Source organism: Plecotus auritus (assembly GCF_963455305.1).
Source record: "Plecotus auritus genome assembly, chromosome: 2".
Classification (NCBI taxonomy): domain Eukaryota; kingdom Metazoa; phylum Chordata; class Mammalia; order Chiroptera; family Vespertilionidae; genus Plecotus; species Plecotus auritus.
Genome location: NC_137771.1, coordinates 21,270,673 through 21,283,044, shown reverse-complemented (window position 1 = coordinate 21,283,044; position 12,372 = coordinate 21,270,673). Strand labels below are relative to the sequence as shown.

At 55.7% G+C, this 12,372-nt stretch overlaps 1 protein-coding gene across 1 annotated transcript; it reads left to right on the top strand.

Moving 5' to 3' along the window:
- Window positions 1-1,044: 1,044 nt before the first annotated feature.
- On the top strand, window positions 1,045-11,004 carry FNDC5 (fibronectin type III domain containing 5). The gene is made up of 7 exons (XM_080657006.1): window positions 1,045-1,198; window positions 2,891-3,196; window positions 4,773-4,888; window positions 5,341-5,539; window positions 5,934-6,023; window positions 8,435-8,568; window positions 8,931-11,004. Exons 2-7 carry the CDS (start codon window positions 2,989-2,991, stop codon window positions 8,934-8,936), a joined length of 753 nt encoding a protein of 250 aa, XP_080513132.1. The 5' UTR covers window positions 1,045-1,198; window positions 2,891-2,988; the 3' UTR covers window positions 8,937-11,004.
- The last annotated feature ends 1,368 nt before the right edge of the window (window positions 11,005-12,372 follow it).

Below are 12,372 nucleotides of genomic sequence, written 5' to 3'. Positions count from 1 at the left end.
GACCGGAATCGAACCCGGGACCCTTCAGTCCGCAGGCCGACGCTCTATCCACTGAGCCAAACCGGTTTCGGCAAGAAGTTTAAGTTTAAAAAATTTGGCTCTCAAAAGAAATTTCAGTCGTTGTACTGTTGATATTTGGCTCTGTTGACTAATGCATTTGCCAACCACTGTCCTAGGAGATGTCTGTGGAGTCCTCCAAATGAGACCAGTGCAGCTTGGGAGGATAGAGGCTCACCCTCCAAGCTCCATTCAGATCCTCATTCGTGCATTTATTCATTCTTCCACTGCTATAGTCCCAGAATAGGTGTTCAATAAATGTATGTTGGGAGAAAATAAAATTGTTCCATACATTCAACAAACATTAGCGAGCACCTACTGCTCCCAGCTCTGTGCTAAGAGATACACATCAAATAAATGGCCTTGACAACCCTCTCCCAAGATCACCAGGGTGCCTCTACATCCTCCTCGCTTTTTTTACTCCCAACCCAGTTTCCACGGGTTGCCATGCTCCAAGCATCAGGACTTTTTCCAGAATCGAGGTAATGCCCAAGCACCCCATGCATCATGGGCTCTGGGAAGGTTGCACCCCACATCCACAACTCTCCAAATGCTCCCCGTCTTTCATGTCCCAACTCCAGCAACCCTTCCCCATCCCTCTCAAACTCAAGCCATCTCCCTCCTCCCAATGCCCTATATCTACCTGGGGTTATACCTGGATGTACCAGCAGGTGGCGCCGAGGTCCCCTCTTCTCCAGCGCTGGACTGGACTCCAGACCCCACTAGGACCCTGTCGTGTCCCTCCCTCCTTCTCTTCTCAGCAGGGACAGGAGTGGGCTCTGTGACCTCTAGATAATGCCTCTCCTTCCTGTTGGCCCCTGCGAGGAGACCTAAGGAGACTCCATTTGCTCTTGCAGGCCCTGGGCTGTCTTTTCCTGCCTGGTGGGTGAGGGGGTCCCTAGGGGCCCAGCTGCAGCTGGTGGGGCGGGGCCGGGTGGGGCGGGGCAGAACGCAGCTGCCAGAGAGAGAAAGAAAAGAGAAAGGAGAAAGAGAGAGAGGAAAAAAAAAAAACGAAAAAGAGAGAGAAGAGATAAAGGACAGAGAGAGGTGCTCTGGTTCCCAGGCTCCTATCGCACCAAACAGGTTGACCAGGGGACTGCCCTCTGGACCAGGGTCCCACTGAGACTTACTCGAGGAGGAGGTATGTGGCTGAGGGAGCAGATGGGGCTGGGGGAGGGTCAGCCGGCCACGCAGAGCAGGCCTGGGGGGACTGAGGGGCTGGCCAGTTAAATCCCGCTGCTCAGCAAGAACCCTTGAGCCCCTCCCAATGAGACAAGGTAGAAAGGATGCAGTGCAAGGAGTCCTTGGGATGAGCATCCGATGAGGGCTCTTGACTCACTGTGTGAATTTGCACCAAGCTCTTTCCATCTCTGGACCTCAGTTTCTTTTTCTAAAGGGGGGCGGGAGGAGATCTTGAAGAGGGTTCTGTGGGGTGACTTTGCAAGGTGTCCCCTTGCAGAGGGGCCACTGGAAGACCAGAAGGCCTTTAATGTCGGACAGTGGGGAGAGATGAGTGGCCCCTCCGTGTCAGGGGCCCTAGGGCCCTGGTCTATGCCTTTCTCCTCAGCCTGTTTCTTAGGGACCCCGGGTGGAGAGTGTCAGTGTGGGGTGGGGAGGTGCCCTAGCTGTCTGGTGTTCAGAGATCATTTGGGAGAGGAGGGTGCTGGGTGATCAGATGGTGGGTGCCTGGCGCTCCAAGATCAGAAAGGAAGTGGATTGGGTAGAATGGTGTGTGGGACTGAGGTAGGGACAGTAATAGGCATATAGGTGTCCCAGGGTAATGAGGGAGGGGTCATCCCAGCCCTTTCACTGTGGCTGCTTGCCCTGGCTCCAAAGCACTTTAGAGTCATTAGCTCATTCACTGCCCACAGCATTCAGCCTGCCGGAATGAGGGGGGAGGGGGGAGATAGAGGAGGGAAGGGCAGGGAAAGGGGAGGACTGGAGCCACCCCTCCCTCACCCTGCTCTTGGGAAGAGACTGTTCCAGATTGTTCTCTGGGCAGGAAGGAGTTGGCACGAGCAAACTCTAGGGTCCCAGGGATCCCAAAGTGACTGAGTTCGCTTAGGTGGGGAGACAGTCGTGGCAAGCACAGGTTTGGGAATCCGATCAGCCTGTGTGCAATGCCTGGCTCTGCCGTGGGTCCCCGACAAGTCAAGTAACCTCCCCAGGCTGCAGTCTCCGCCCGTGCCAAAGTCATTGGAACGGTAGAGCCAGGCCTTATAGGTGAGAAGTAAGTGCCATAATGCAAGCAAAGCCCTTCGCACAGGATCTGGCACCTAGAAAGCAGATGCTCGTGGTTACTCTCCTCACGGAGAGACCGATGGAGGCGCAAGGAAGGGGGCGGACTGGCAGGGTCACCGAGCCAGGCCCTCCAGTGAGTCAGAGCCCCTCTCCCTGGCCGCATGGCCGACACTGAACACCTACTGTGTGCACCCAGCACTTACCCCGCACTCTATAGTACCCCACCCCTGCTGGGATAGCGCCCCTCAGCTCACTTCTGCCCCAGCCAGAAGGCCTTGGGTCTGGGGTGAGTGGAGACCCCCAAGGCCAAAGGGTGGGAGAGGCACAGAGGAGCATCTGCACAGCACTTGTCCTCCCTTGGGAGAGGGCAGCGATGGGGGCCGGCCGGCTGTGGGGGGCGGGGGGAGGGGAGGCGGAGGGACAGCGGGGGCTGAGCACGGTGGGGCGCGGAGGAGCCCGTTTGCGCTCTTGCACCGGCGAGAGCGGGGAGCGGCCAGTTGGCGAGCCCCGCGGATCTGGCTGCCGGCCGAGTGGGGAGCAGGGGTGGGGGGGCGCCCTCGGCCCTCACCCCGCCCCGCGCGTCTCCCCGCAGCTGGGGCGCCCCGCCCCCCGGGCGCCCGACGTGGACGCGGCCGCCGCTGCCGCCGCTGCCGCCGCCGCCGCGCGGGAGTCGCTGTCCGCGGAACCGACATGCAGGCGGCGCGGGGCGGCGCGGGGCGGCCGGGCCGGGCGGGCCGCGGGCCGGATTGCGGGCGCCAGCGGCCGCCGGGTGCCAGAGCTGCGTCCCCCTGCGCCGCCCCGGGCCGGCCGGCCGGAGCCGCCGCCATGCACCCCGGGCCGCCCCGCGCCGCGCTCCGCCTGTGGCTGGGCTGCGTCTGCCTCGCGCTGGTGCAGGCGGGTAAGGGGGCCCGGGCCCTGAGGGGGGACGGGGGCGGCGGGGAGTCCTCAGTTCCCTCCCCTGCTTCCTGGGACTCCGTCTCTGCCCCTCACTGCTCCCTAATGCCACCCCCAGCCTCTTCCCTGCCTTCTTGACCCCCAAATCCTTCCTCCAGTCTCCAGATCCCTGCCGGCCACCCCAGCCCTGGGGCAAGGGTCTTGTGACCTCAGTCCCCTCATACCATTGCCCTGAGCCCAAGACTTTGCCTCAGGTCCCTAGCCCCCTTGCCTGGCCGGGGAGCAGCTAAGGACACCAGTCCCCCCACCTAGGGCCTCCCTCCCTGTCCCCAAAGCCCTGCAGGCCAACTCTGCAGGTCAGAGAGGGAGGGGGCCCAGTGGGGTCCCAGTGTGCGTGAGCGTGTGTGAGGATAGGGACTGGCACCCAGGCACCGGGTGGGCCACGGTGGCCCGCTGAGCCCTGTGCAGTCAGCATCTGGCCTGCCCCGTGGGGCCTGGCCTCGTCCTCGCCCAGCCTCCCCTCTGGCTGCTGTTGCCTCCTTCATCTCTCCCTCTCTCCCTCTCTCCGTGCCTCACTGCTGTCTCGCTCACTGCTCCCATCTCTGTGTCTGCCTCACATACCCCACTTGTCTGTCCTCTGGATCTGTGTCTGCCACCACCTGTCTGTGTCCCTCTGTCTCTCTCGGGGTCCACGTCTGGCTTTGTCTCCCCTTGGGCCTCGGTCCATCATCTGTGGGGTGAGGGGTGCTGCTCATGCCCAGATCTTCCCGTCAGCACCCACCCCTTGTGAGATACAGAGGCTGTGACTCCACTGCCCCTGTCCTGGAAGGGTCTTCCTTCCTGACCCCTCTGCCCCCATCACTTCCTCCTCCTCTCTTCTCAGCTGATGCCCTTTCATCCTCTTCCCACATCCAGAAGGCCCTACCTACCCTGGACTCTTGATTCTCGGCTGAGGGGCCCTGCTCTGAGTGACCCCATCTTCCCCTGTCACCTCCCTGCCTGCCTCTTTGGGGCGCACAGAGGCCCTTCCACAGGCATCTTTCTGCCTGGGTCACCACAACACCGAGGGTTCCTCCCTGGACCCTAACTCCCGTCCCAGGGCTCCCCCCAGCCTGGTTCTTCTCGACCTGTGGGCTTTCCCCTGTCCTCAAGGTCACTCACCTGGCAGTGCAGTGAGTACTGTAGAAAGAGCATTGGACGGGGACTGCTTTTGACTGCTTTTCATCAGACTAACCTTCAGCTCTTGAACCCTGGCCACCTAGGTCTCCCCCACCCGTCTCCTCACCTCTTAACGCCCCTCCATTAGATCTGCCGTTGGCCGAGGCCCCTCAGTTTTAGCTTGCACCCCTTGTAGGGCCAGTTGTGGGCATCTGGGGTTCCCATCCTGGACACAAGGAGCCTGGGGCCTCTCCAGCCTGGCCCTGCAACCCACCAAGGAACTGAGGTCCATGTGCCAACCCCAGGGAGGCCTTGGTTTCTTCCATTCCCCACTGCACAGCCTTCCCCAGGTTCACTCATGAGACAGTGGGCCTGGGCCTCCCCGCAGGGGGTGCTCAGGCTCAGGTGCCTCCCACCCCCAGACAGCCCCTCCGCCCCAGTGAATGTCACTGTCAGGCACCTCAAGGCCAACTCCGCGGTGGTGAGCTGGGATGTCCTGGAGGATGAGGTTGTCATCGGATTTGCCATCTCTCAGCAGGTAACCCTCTGGGAGGGAAGATCGTGGTGGGTGAGGGAGGAGAAAGAAAAGGACTGAGGCGCAGGACAGACTGGCAGGAAAGTGGCACTGACGGCTTAAAAGGGGGCCCCAGAGGGGATTGGTCAGTGAGGGAGGGGAGGGCTCTGGAGCCTTTGTTCGGAACCTGGGACTTAAGAGTGTGGTTTTGATCTTAAACAGACCTGAGATTTGGACCTGGCTCCAGTTCTCATGAAATGTATGGCTTTGGGCAACTTCCCTCACCCCTCTGCCAGCCTCCTCATCTGTGAAATAGAGATAAGGATATCTGCAGAGATGGTGGAATGCATAAGTAAGATTATGTCTGCAAAGGGCTTAGCATGGTAGCCAGGTGAGCCCATTATTGCCGCTGGAGAGGTGGCAGATGGGGTGGTGACTGGGCACTGAAAACACTGGGCTGGCTCTTGCTCTGGCAGAAGAAGGACGTGCGGATGCTGCGCTTCATCCAGGAGGTGAACACCACCACCCGCTCGTGCGCCCTCTGGGACCTGGAGGAGGACACAGAATACATCGTGCACGTGCAAGCCATCTCCATCCAGGGCCAGAGTCCGGCTAGCGAGCCAGTGCTCTTCAAGACGCCACGGGAGGCTGAGAAGATGGCCTCCAAGAACAAAGGCAGGCCCGGGCACTGTTAGGAAGGGATGGGGTGTGGTGGGGTGCGGGCTGGTCAGGCCAGAGCAGTAGAGGTTGAAGAAAGCACTAATTTCCCATACTCCTCCCTTCGCTATCCCCCTACCCATCCCTCCACCCCACCCCCCGCTGCCTAGTAAAGCAGTACCTAAGAGAGAGAGAGGAGGTCATCTAGTGACCCAATAAATGGGTATATAAACACTTATTTTGGATTGCCTTATCGCTGCCACTCCGAGTAGCCATCAGCGTGTTCTAGAAGCTCTTTTTGTTAGGTGCGTGGGCACCGATACTGCGATAAGCGCTTACTTTCTTGGGCTTGGCCACAGAGGAGTGGCTGGGGGAGGAAAGGAGCCCAGACCCAGTGTCTCTCTCCCCACAGATGAGGTGACCATGAAGGAGATGGGGAGGAACCAGCAGCTGCAGACAGGCGAGGTGCTGATCATCGTCGTGGTCCTGTTCATGTGGGCCGGTGAGTCTGGCCTCCCAGCCCTTCTTCACTTAACCTGGGAAGGGAAGGACCCTGACCTAACCCCTTCTCTCACAGAAACGAAGGGTAAGGGGCATGGAGATAGCTAAGAGGTCAGAAGTTTCTAAGTCCTGCCTGGCACAGCTCTGGGGACCAGATCCCATCCCTTCCCTAACTCAGCCCTCACCAAAAAAATAGCCTATGGAGAGCTGCCTTGTAGGACCATAGGAGTATTTTCCCTCCCCTTCCCTCAGGCAGGGGTGGGCACAGCCACAGCCCCTTTGCCTCTGGCCGTGGCACAGCAGCCTCTCCTCCTTCGGGTTCCTGAGCCTCCAGGTGCTGCAGGCCTGGGCAGCTCAGGCTTGGGACTCGCTCTTAACCTCCTCCTCCTGGACGGGCTCTGAGACCGCCTCCATATAACCTCCCCAGCCCGGTCACTAGGTCATTCCTGCCACGATGCCACCACAGCACACTGTTTGCCCCTCTTCAGCCCTTCTTAGATAAGTTACTTGGGCTTATCTCTCTCTCCCCTTTCCACTTATCTGTAAGCTCCCTGAGGATAAAGATCAAATTTCATTTTTGTATTCAATCAGCATTTTCTGAACAGCCACTTCATTGTATATAGTGCTACATTCCTTAGCTATGGCTAAGAAGAGCCTCATACTTACAATAAAGTCTGGGAGAAGCCAGGCCCGTATTAACTATAATTCAATGAGATGGGTGCTGTGATAGGACTGTGTATGGGAGGAGCGGAGAGGGAATTAATTCTGGGGCTGGGAGTTAGAAAACAGGAAAAACACAAAGAGCGGTAGCATGGGATTTGAGCTTTGAAGGGTGAATAGGAGTTCACCTAGCAGCCAAAAAAGGAAGGAAGGGTGTTCCGGGCACAGTGTGTTCAAGAAACAAATTAAGCTCAGTCAGCTCAGTGCAGCTGTGGCCCAAGAAAGAAGTTAGAAAGTGGGGGAGTAAAGGATGGCGAGGCTGTGAAGTGACTGGAGTCTGTGTGGAGGAACTTGAATGCCTAAGCTGTGTTAGCATGTAGGTGAGGGGCAGGCTCTCTCAGGTAGAATAATTTGGGGGAGGCGGGGGGCGAGGGGGTGGAAGGGTCCATAGGCTCATAGAAAAACAGGCACTTGGGGAAAAGGGTTTGCTTATGATGCTTTATTAGACTTGGCACAGGGAGTATTTACGAAATCATAACAATATAAACATAGTGAATGAACCCAAAATGGTCATGTAATTCTGTTAGGGTGATGGGGAAGGAAGCAGGGGGAGTTGTTAGGCCTTATCCACTGTTAGAGGAGGCAGCTCGAAAGATAGGAGCTGGGAAAGGCAGCTAGGGCTTGGAGGGGATACGTGTGAGACATGACATGCCACAGTTAGACGATGGAGGTGGCAGGCCCCTATGTGAGAAGAGCTAGAGCCCCTCCAGGATGCGGTCTAACTGGTGGCATAACACCTGGGGGAGGGGGCCTTATAATTTGAAGATACTGTTTTTGAGAAATAAGGGAGGGAGAGACTTACTTAGGCGCGCTCCAGTTTAAGGGTATAAATACCCAAAGCCCAACTAAGCAGGGCACTTGGTTTGGTTTCCGGTGGCTGAGTTGCCCGCTCAGACAATATCTGAGTGTATTCCTTTTCTGCAAATACATTCTCGCCTGCTTGTTGTCTCTTGTTTGAATTCGTCCCTACAAGAAGACAAGAATTGAGGACGCAGAGTATTATCTCCGGCTGGAGGCCACCCTGACCACCCCTGACACTACCATGGTGGGAAGTCAAGAGATAATATCTAAAATAGATAGGCCAAGAAATATCCACTATAAATCAAGAATAGAAGTAAAAATAGGGAAAACACAAGAACTGGAGTTGGCTGCCTTAATACTATCCAACTTTCAAAAAAGCTTATTATGCTCATGTATTAGTTCAATAAAATAAACATTTGGCAGAGTGCAGGCCTCGGGTGCACACCCCAGCTCCACCCCGGAGCGACCTTGAGTAAGTCACCTAAGCTCTGCATCAGTGTCCTCACTCTCACCTGGGGAGGGTCATCGGGACCCTCACAGTGCTACGGACTCCGTGAGCTGGAATATGTCAGTGCACAGCACAGCTTGGCACGTGCTCAACAAACGCTGTTGCTTCTATTTTCCCCTAAAGGAAAGGGGGAGGATTCAGAGGTTTAAAAGAAGGGAAGGGAGGAGACATGATCAAATGCATATTGTAGGAAGACCAACCCAGCAGCAGTGAAGGGGATGGTCAGGGGACAGGTGGACACAGGATCCAGAGGCCAGGGTCAGGCTGTGGCAGTAGTGCAGGTGAGAGACCATCTGGAGCTCAGTACCTAACAGGAGCTCAGCAAGGGCTCAGGGCGAGGGAGCAGGCGGGCAAGGACTCTGACTGCCTCCCCTGTCCCCCAGGTGTCATTGTCCTCTTCTGCCGCCAATATGACATTATCAAGGACAATGAACCCAATAACAACAAGGAAAAAACCAAGAGTGCGTCAGAAACCAGCACACCAGAACACCAAGGCGGGGGGCTTCTCCGCAGCAAGGTGAGGGCAGGGCTTGGACCTGGGTGGGTGGCCCCATGGCTCAGGCACTGGGAGTCCCTGGACTGTAGAGGGGTCAGCTCAGGGTCTGGCATGGCTACAGCTGGGCAGAGCCAAGCTTGGCTGCTGCCTGTGTGACCCAGGGGACACTGCAAATTGATTTTGGATCCTCTCCTTTTGCAGGGTGCCAGGTGCCAGTAGGGGTTAAAAAGTGGGGGGGGGGGCAGTGAATGGGGAGGGCAAAACTCTTGGTTGATGTGGGACAAGAAGAGATGGGCTTTGAGCTCATTTCTGCAGCGGCGGTGCTATGACCTTGGGCAGGTGCTTCACCTCTTTGTCCCTTCATTTCCTCTTGTGTAAAACAGATATGAAACCTTTTCATTGCTGGCTCTGAGCAGCTCAGAAGACAGTAGAGAATGTGAGAGGATCTCATGGTTCAGGCGATGATATCCAACAAACATCTGGCCCTCTCTACATTTCCTCCTCCCCCATCTCCTCACACCCGCTGGCTTACTGTCCTCTCTCTTGGCTTCACTCTTTCTGGCGCATTTTCCTGAAGCCTCTTATTAACCCCCATCTCCAGAAGCACCTCAACAATGGCAGTGGCTGAGGCTGCGCTGAGAGGCAGATCTGCAGGACGTGAGAACCAGCCAGCAGGATGGCTCTGCTGGGGGTGGACGGGGTTCGGGGGCAGTGGGTCCAGGACCCAGTCTTGGCCATTCAGTTGAGTGAGCCGAAGGCTGGGTTTGCGACGGCAGAGACAAGACATGCAGGCAGGGCTGCTCCTTTCCTCCACAGGGGACAAGAGCCTGGCTTTCCGGCTCCCTTCCTCCTCATGTCCTCTGTTTGCAACCTTGCGAGAAGTCTATTCAGTCAGCCCTGGCCGCTTCTCTCATTTTTTCCTCCCCGTTTCCAAACAAGCTCTTGGTGATCATCATCGAAGCGTGACTACCTGTCTACAGGGAGAAGGATTTCATTTTTCTTCTCTGCTGGTCCCCAGGTCCGCGGGCACAGGGAGGGGGAGGACTGCGGTGGAGGGGGAGCCACTGCTAGCTGCACAGTTCTCTCTCCCCGATGTCCTAGTCTAGTGAAGGAGACTGAACTACAAACCCAAATTCTGCAAAAAATAAACAAGCCACACAACTTGAGTCCTGGCCCCATTCTGGAAAAGGCAAAGCTGCATGAGACACGGCCTTCTTTCTGCCTCCTCTCGTCTCTTGGACGGCCTTCCTCTCTGAGAAGATGCACAAAGCTGCTGGGAGATGACAAGCACCGAGACTGACTGAAGCTCTTTCAGACGAAGAAGAACCGTCAGGGAAGCCATGGGGCTGCCTGCCGGGCAGGGGCGTGGCTGCCGTCGAGCCTTTTCTGGATTCAGCCATTAAGGTCTTGTTTGTGGTGCGATGCACAACTTTGTGCGTGTGTGAGATTTATCTGTTTTGTCTCTTGGAAAACACAATTGAAGGGCTTCATTCCAGAGGGCCATAGGGATTCCCCGAGCTGGTTGCCTGCATCTTCTATCTTCTTTGGCCCTTATTTTGACTGTAAGACCATCAGTCTGGGGTTTTAAGAAGAAAAAGTAGGAAAGACACGTGGAAGGTATTGGCCCCATTTCTTTAGAAAAGTCTCTTGGAGTTGTAACAGTGCTGACTTGGACAACTGAAAGGCACGTTCCCGTGGGACATCCTGAGGGCTGCTAAATCACCATGCTGTGGTGGAAGCTGCTGGAAAGCAGGCCTGAGCCACTCAGTCAGAGCAGCCGTGGCCTCTGGGGTCTCCATATCTTGCCATCTCATCCAGGGTTCTATGAAAGCTACCCAGGGTCCTCATGTCCTTCCCTAGAGCCTGTGTGGTGTGAGGTGACAGGTCTTTCTCCACTGCCCCTTTCTGGTAAAAAACAAAAACAAAAACAAAAAAAACCTGGTGCTTGATTAGGGAAGGCAGACCCTTCCCTAGGACTGACAAGCTGTGGCAGCTGAATGCCTGCACGGAAGAGAAGGACCTCTGCGTCTTCCAATGGTGGCTACGGACAGGAGTGTGGGAGCACTACGCCTAGCAATAGCCTGGCACACAGTAGGTGCTCATGAATACCTGTTGAACTGAATAAGAGCAATAGCCCCCAAGCCAGAGAGCTGAAAGCCATCACCCAGTGACCACCCTTCCTTCCGGTCTACAAGAGCTCTCACGGCTAGGTCGGCCACCACTTCTGAGTGTGGAACATAGGGAGGGAGGAGAGACAGGGTAAAAGGCAGATGTCAGCAACACTAAGGGCTTCCTCATGGGAGGGCATGAGGCTTCACTCATTGTCTTGTGACTTCCATCCCTGCTGAATGGGGCTGCAAGGCCAAGGCTCCTTAGGGGAGAGAGGTCCTTACCTCTGATCCAGTTAGAGCAATAACCACTTTTTAAATGTAAAATAAAAAGACAAATGAAAAGGCACATCCTTGTCTTCTGGTAAATGCTCAAATGTTGCCCTCTTTTTCTGGCAGTTGGCAGCCACTCAGTTCTCTCTCCATTTTGGCCTGCAGCTTCCTGGGGACATGCCTGCCAGCCAAGCTGGAGTTGGAAGGGAAATCTCGAACAGATGGGGGTGCACGTGTAGGAGGAGAAAATAGCTGCTCCATCATCCTATTACTGAGCCCCGCCCCCGGACCCTAAACCAAGCTTGGGCTGCCTCACCGCATAGGTATGCAGACTGGTGCTCAGTTTTTAAAACAAAGGGTTTTCCCCTTGGATGGGGTTGGGTGCTTTCCCTGGCCAAAGGAATGCAGTCTGTTTCTCCCAGGGGTGAGCAGGGAAGTGAAGAGGAACTGCAAAGCTGCTTGCTGCGGCTCAGTATTCACAGCATGCCGTTCTGGGCTGTTAAAGGAACATCCTTATGATCCCAACAGCAGGCTGAAAGGTGGAGTAATAGTGCCATTAGCCAATGAGCAAACCAGTAAATGGCGCACCTTGAACATCTCGGTCAGAACCAGCAAGAACTTGGTGATCGGGCTTAGGGAAGGCTGTTCTGGAAGATTCTGAGAACAAAAGGCAGGCAGGTCTTAGAGGCTGAGTGGGAAGTCGATTAGCACACAGAACTCTAAGCCAAACCTGAGGAGTACTTCCCAGGTCCTCTGTGCTCACATAGTGCCAAATGATGGAGAAGCCCCCAAGTCGGCATCAGGTGTAGAAAGCTGTCAGTGGGGTTCAGGAAGCACTGCTAATGGGAGTTTCCTGTCTCCCCCTTATCTATGCCTATAGTACATCAGCTGAGGGCGTGAAGGGAGAAGAACGAACAACAGTCCTGCTTTAAACTCTGTTGCCTTTAATTACCTACCTATACCCCTAAGTTCTTTAATGACTGAGCTTTTCCTGAATCAACTGTAGTTGTACAGAACCCTACAGCTGACTTGGGAAGTGGTCTCTCTTCACCACTCACATAGATCCAGATTGCTCACTGCTTATTCTTTGAGGCTGAGACCTGACTGCAGACCACAGTAGGCCTGTGGGAGGAACGCAGGGCTGAGAGGCAGGAGACCCCACGTTATAATACATGTAACACATAACTCCTCAGGCCAGTTACGTGAGGGTGGGATGGAGAGTGGGTCTTGGTTTCCTCATCCATCAGACCCCATTCACCACCTAGACTGGGAGCTAAGGGGCTTCCTCACAGGAACAAGAGGGAAACCCCAGAATTTAGGGAAGGACTGTGGACTGTTTTCATAGGGGCAGGAGCCCTTTTCTCCTTGTAATCCTGTCCCCTCAACCACTAGCTTTTCAGTATGGGCCTCCTCTAGAATCCACTTTTAAGATCTCTGATTCAAT

What these genes read in the sequence shown, in the direction of transcription:
- FNDC5 (XM_080657006.1), top strand. Translation starts at nt 2,989, where the DNA reads ATGCAGGCGGCGCGGGGCGGCGCGGGGCGGCCGGGCCGGGCGGGCCGC. An exon ending in CCTCGCGCTGGTGCAGGCGG is followed by an intron (nt 3,197 to 4,772) that starts GTAAGGGGGCCC and finishes TCCCACCCCCAG; the next exon opens with ACAGCCCCTCCGCCCCAGTG. An exon ending in GGTCCTGTTCATGTGGGCCG is followed by an intron (nt 6,024 to 8,434) that starts GTGAGTCTGGCC and finishes CCTGTCCCCCAG; the next exon opens with GTGTCATTGTCCTCTTCTGC.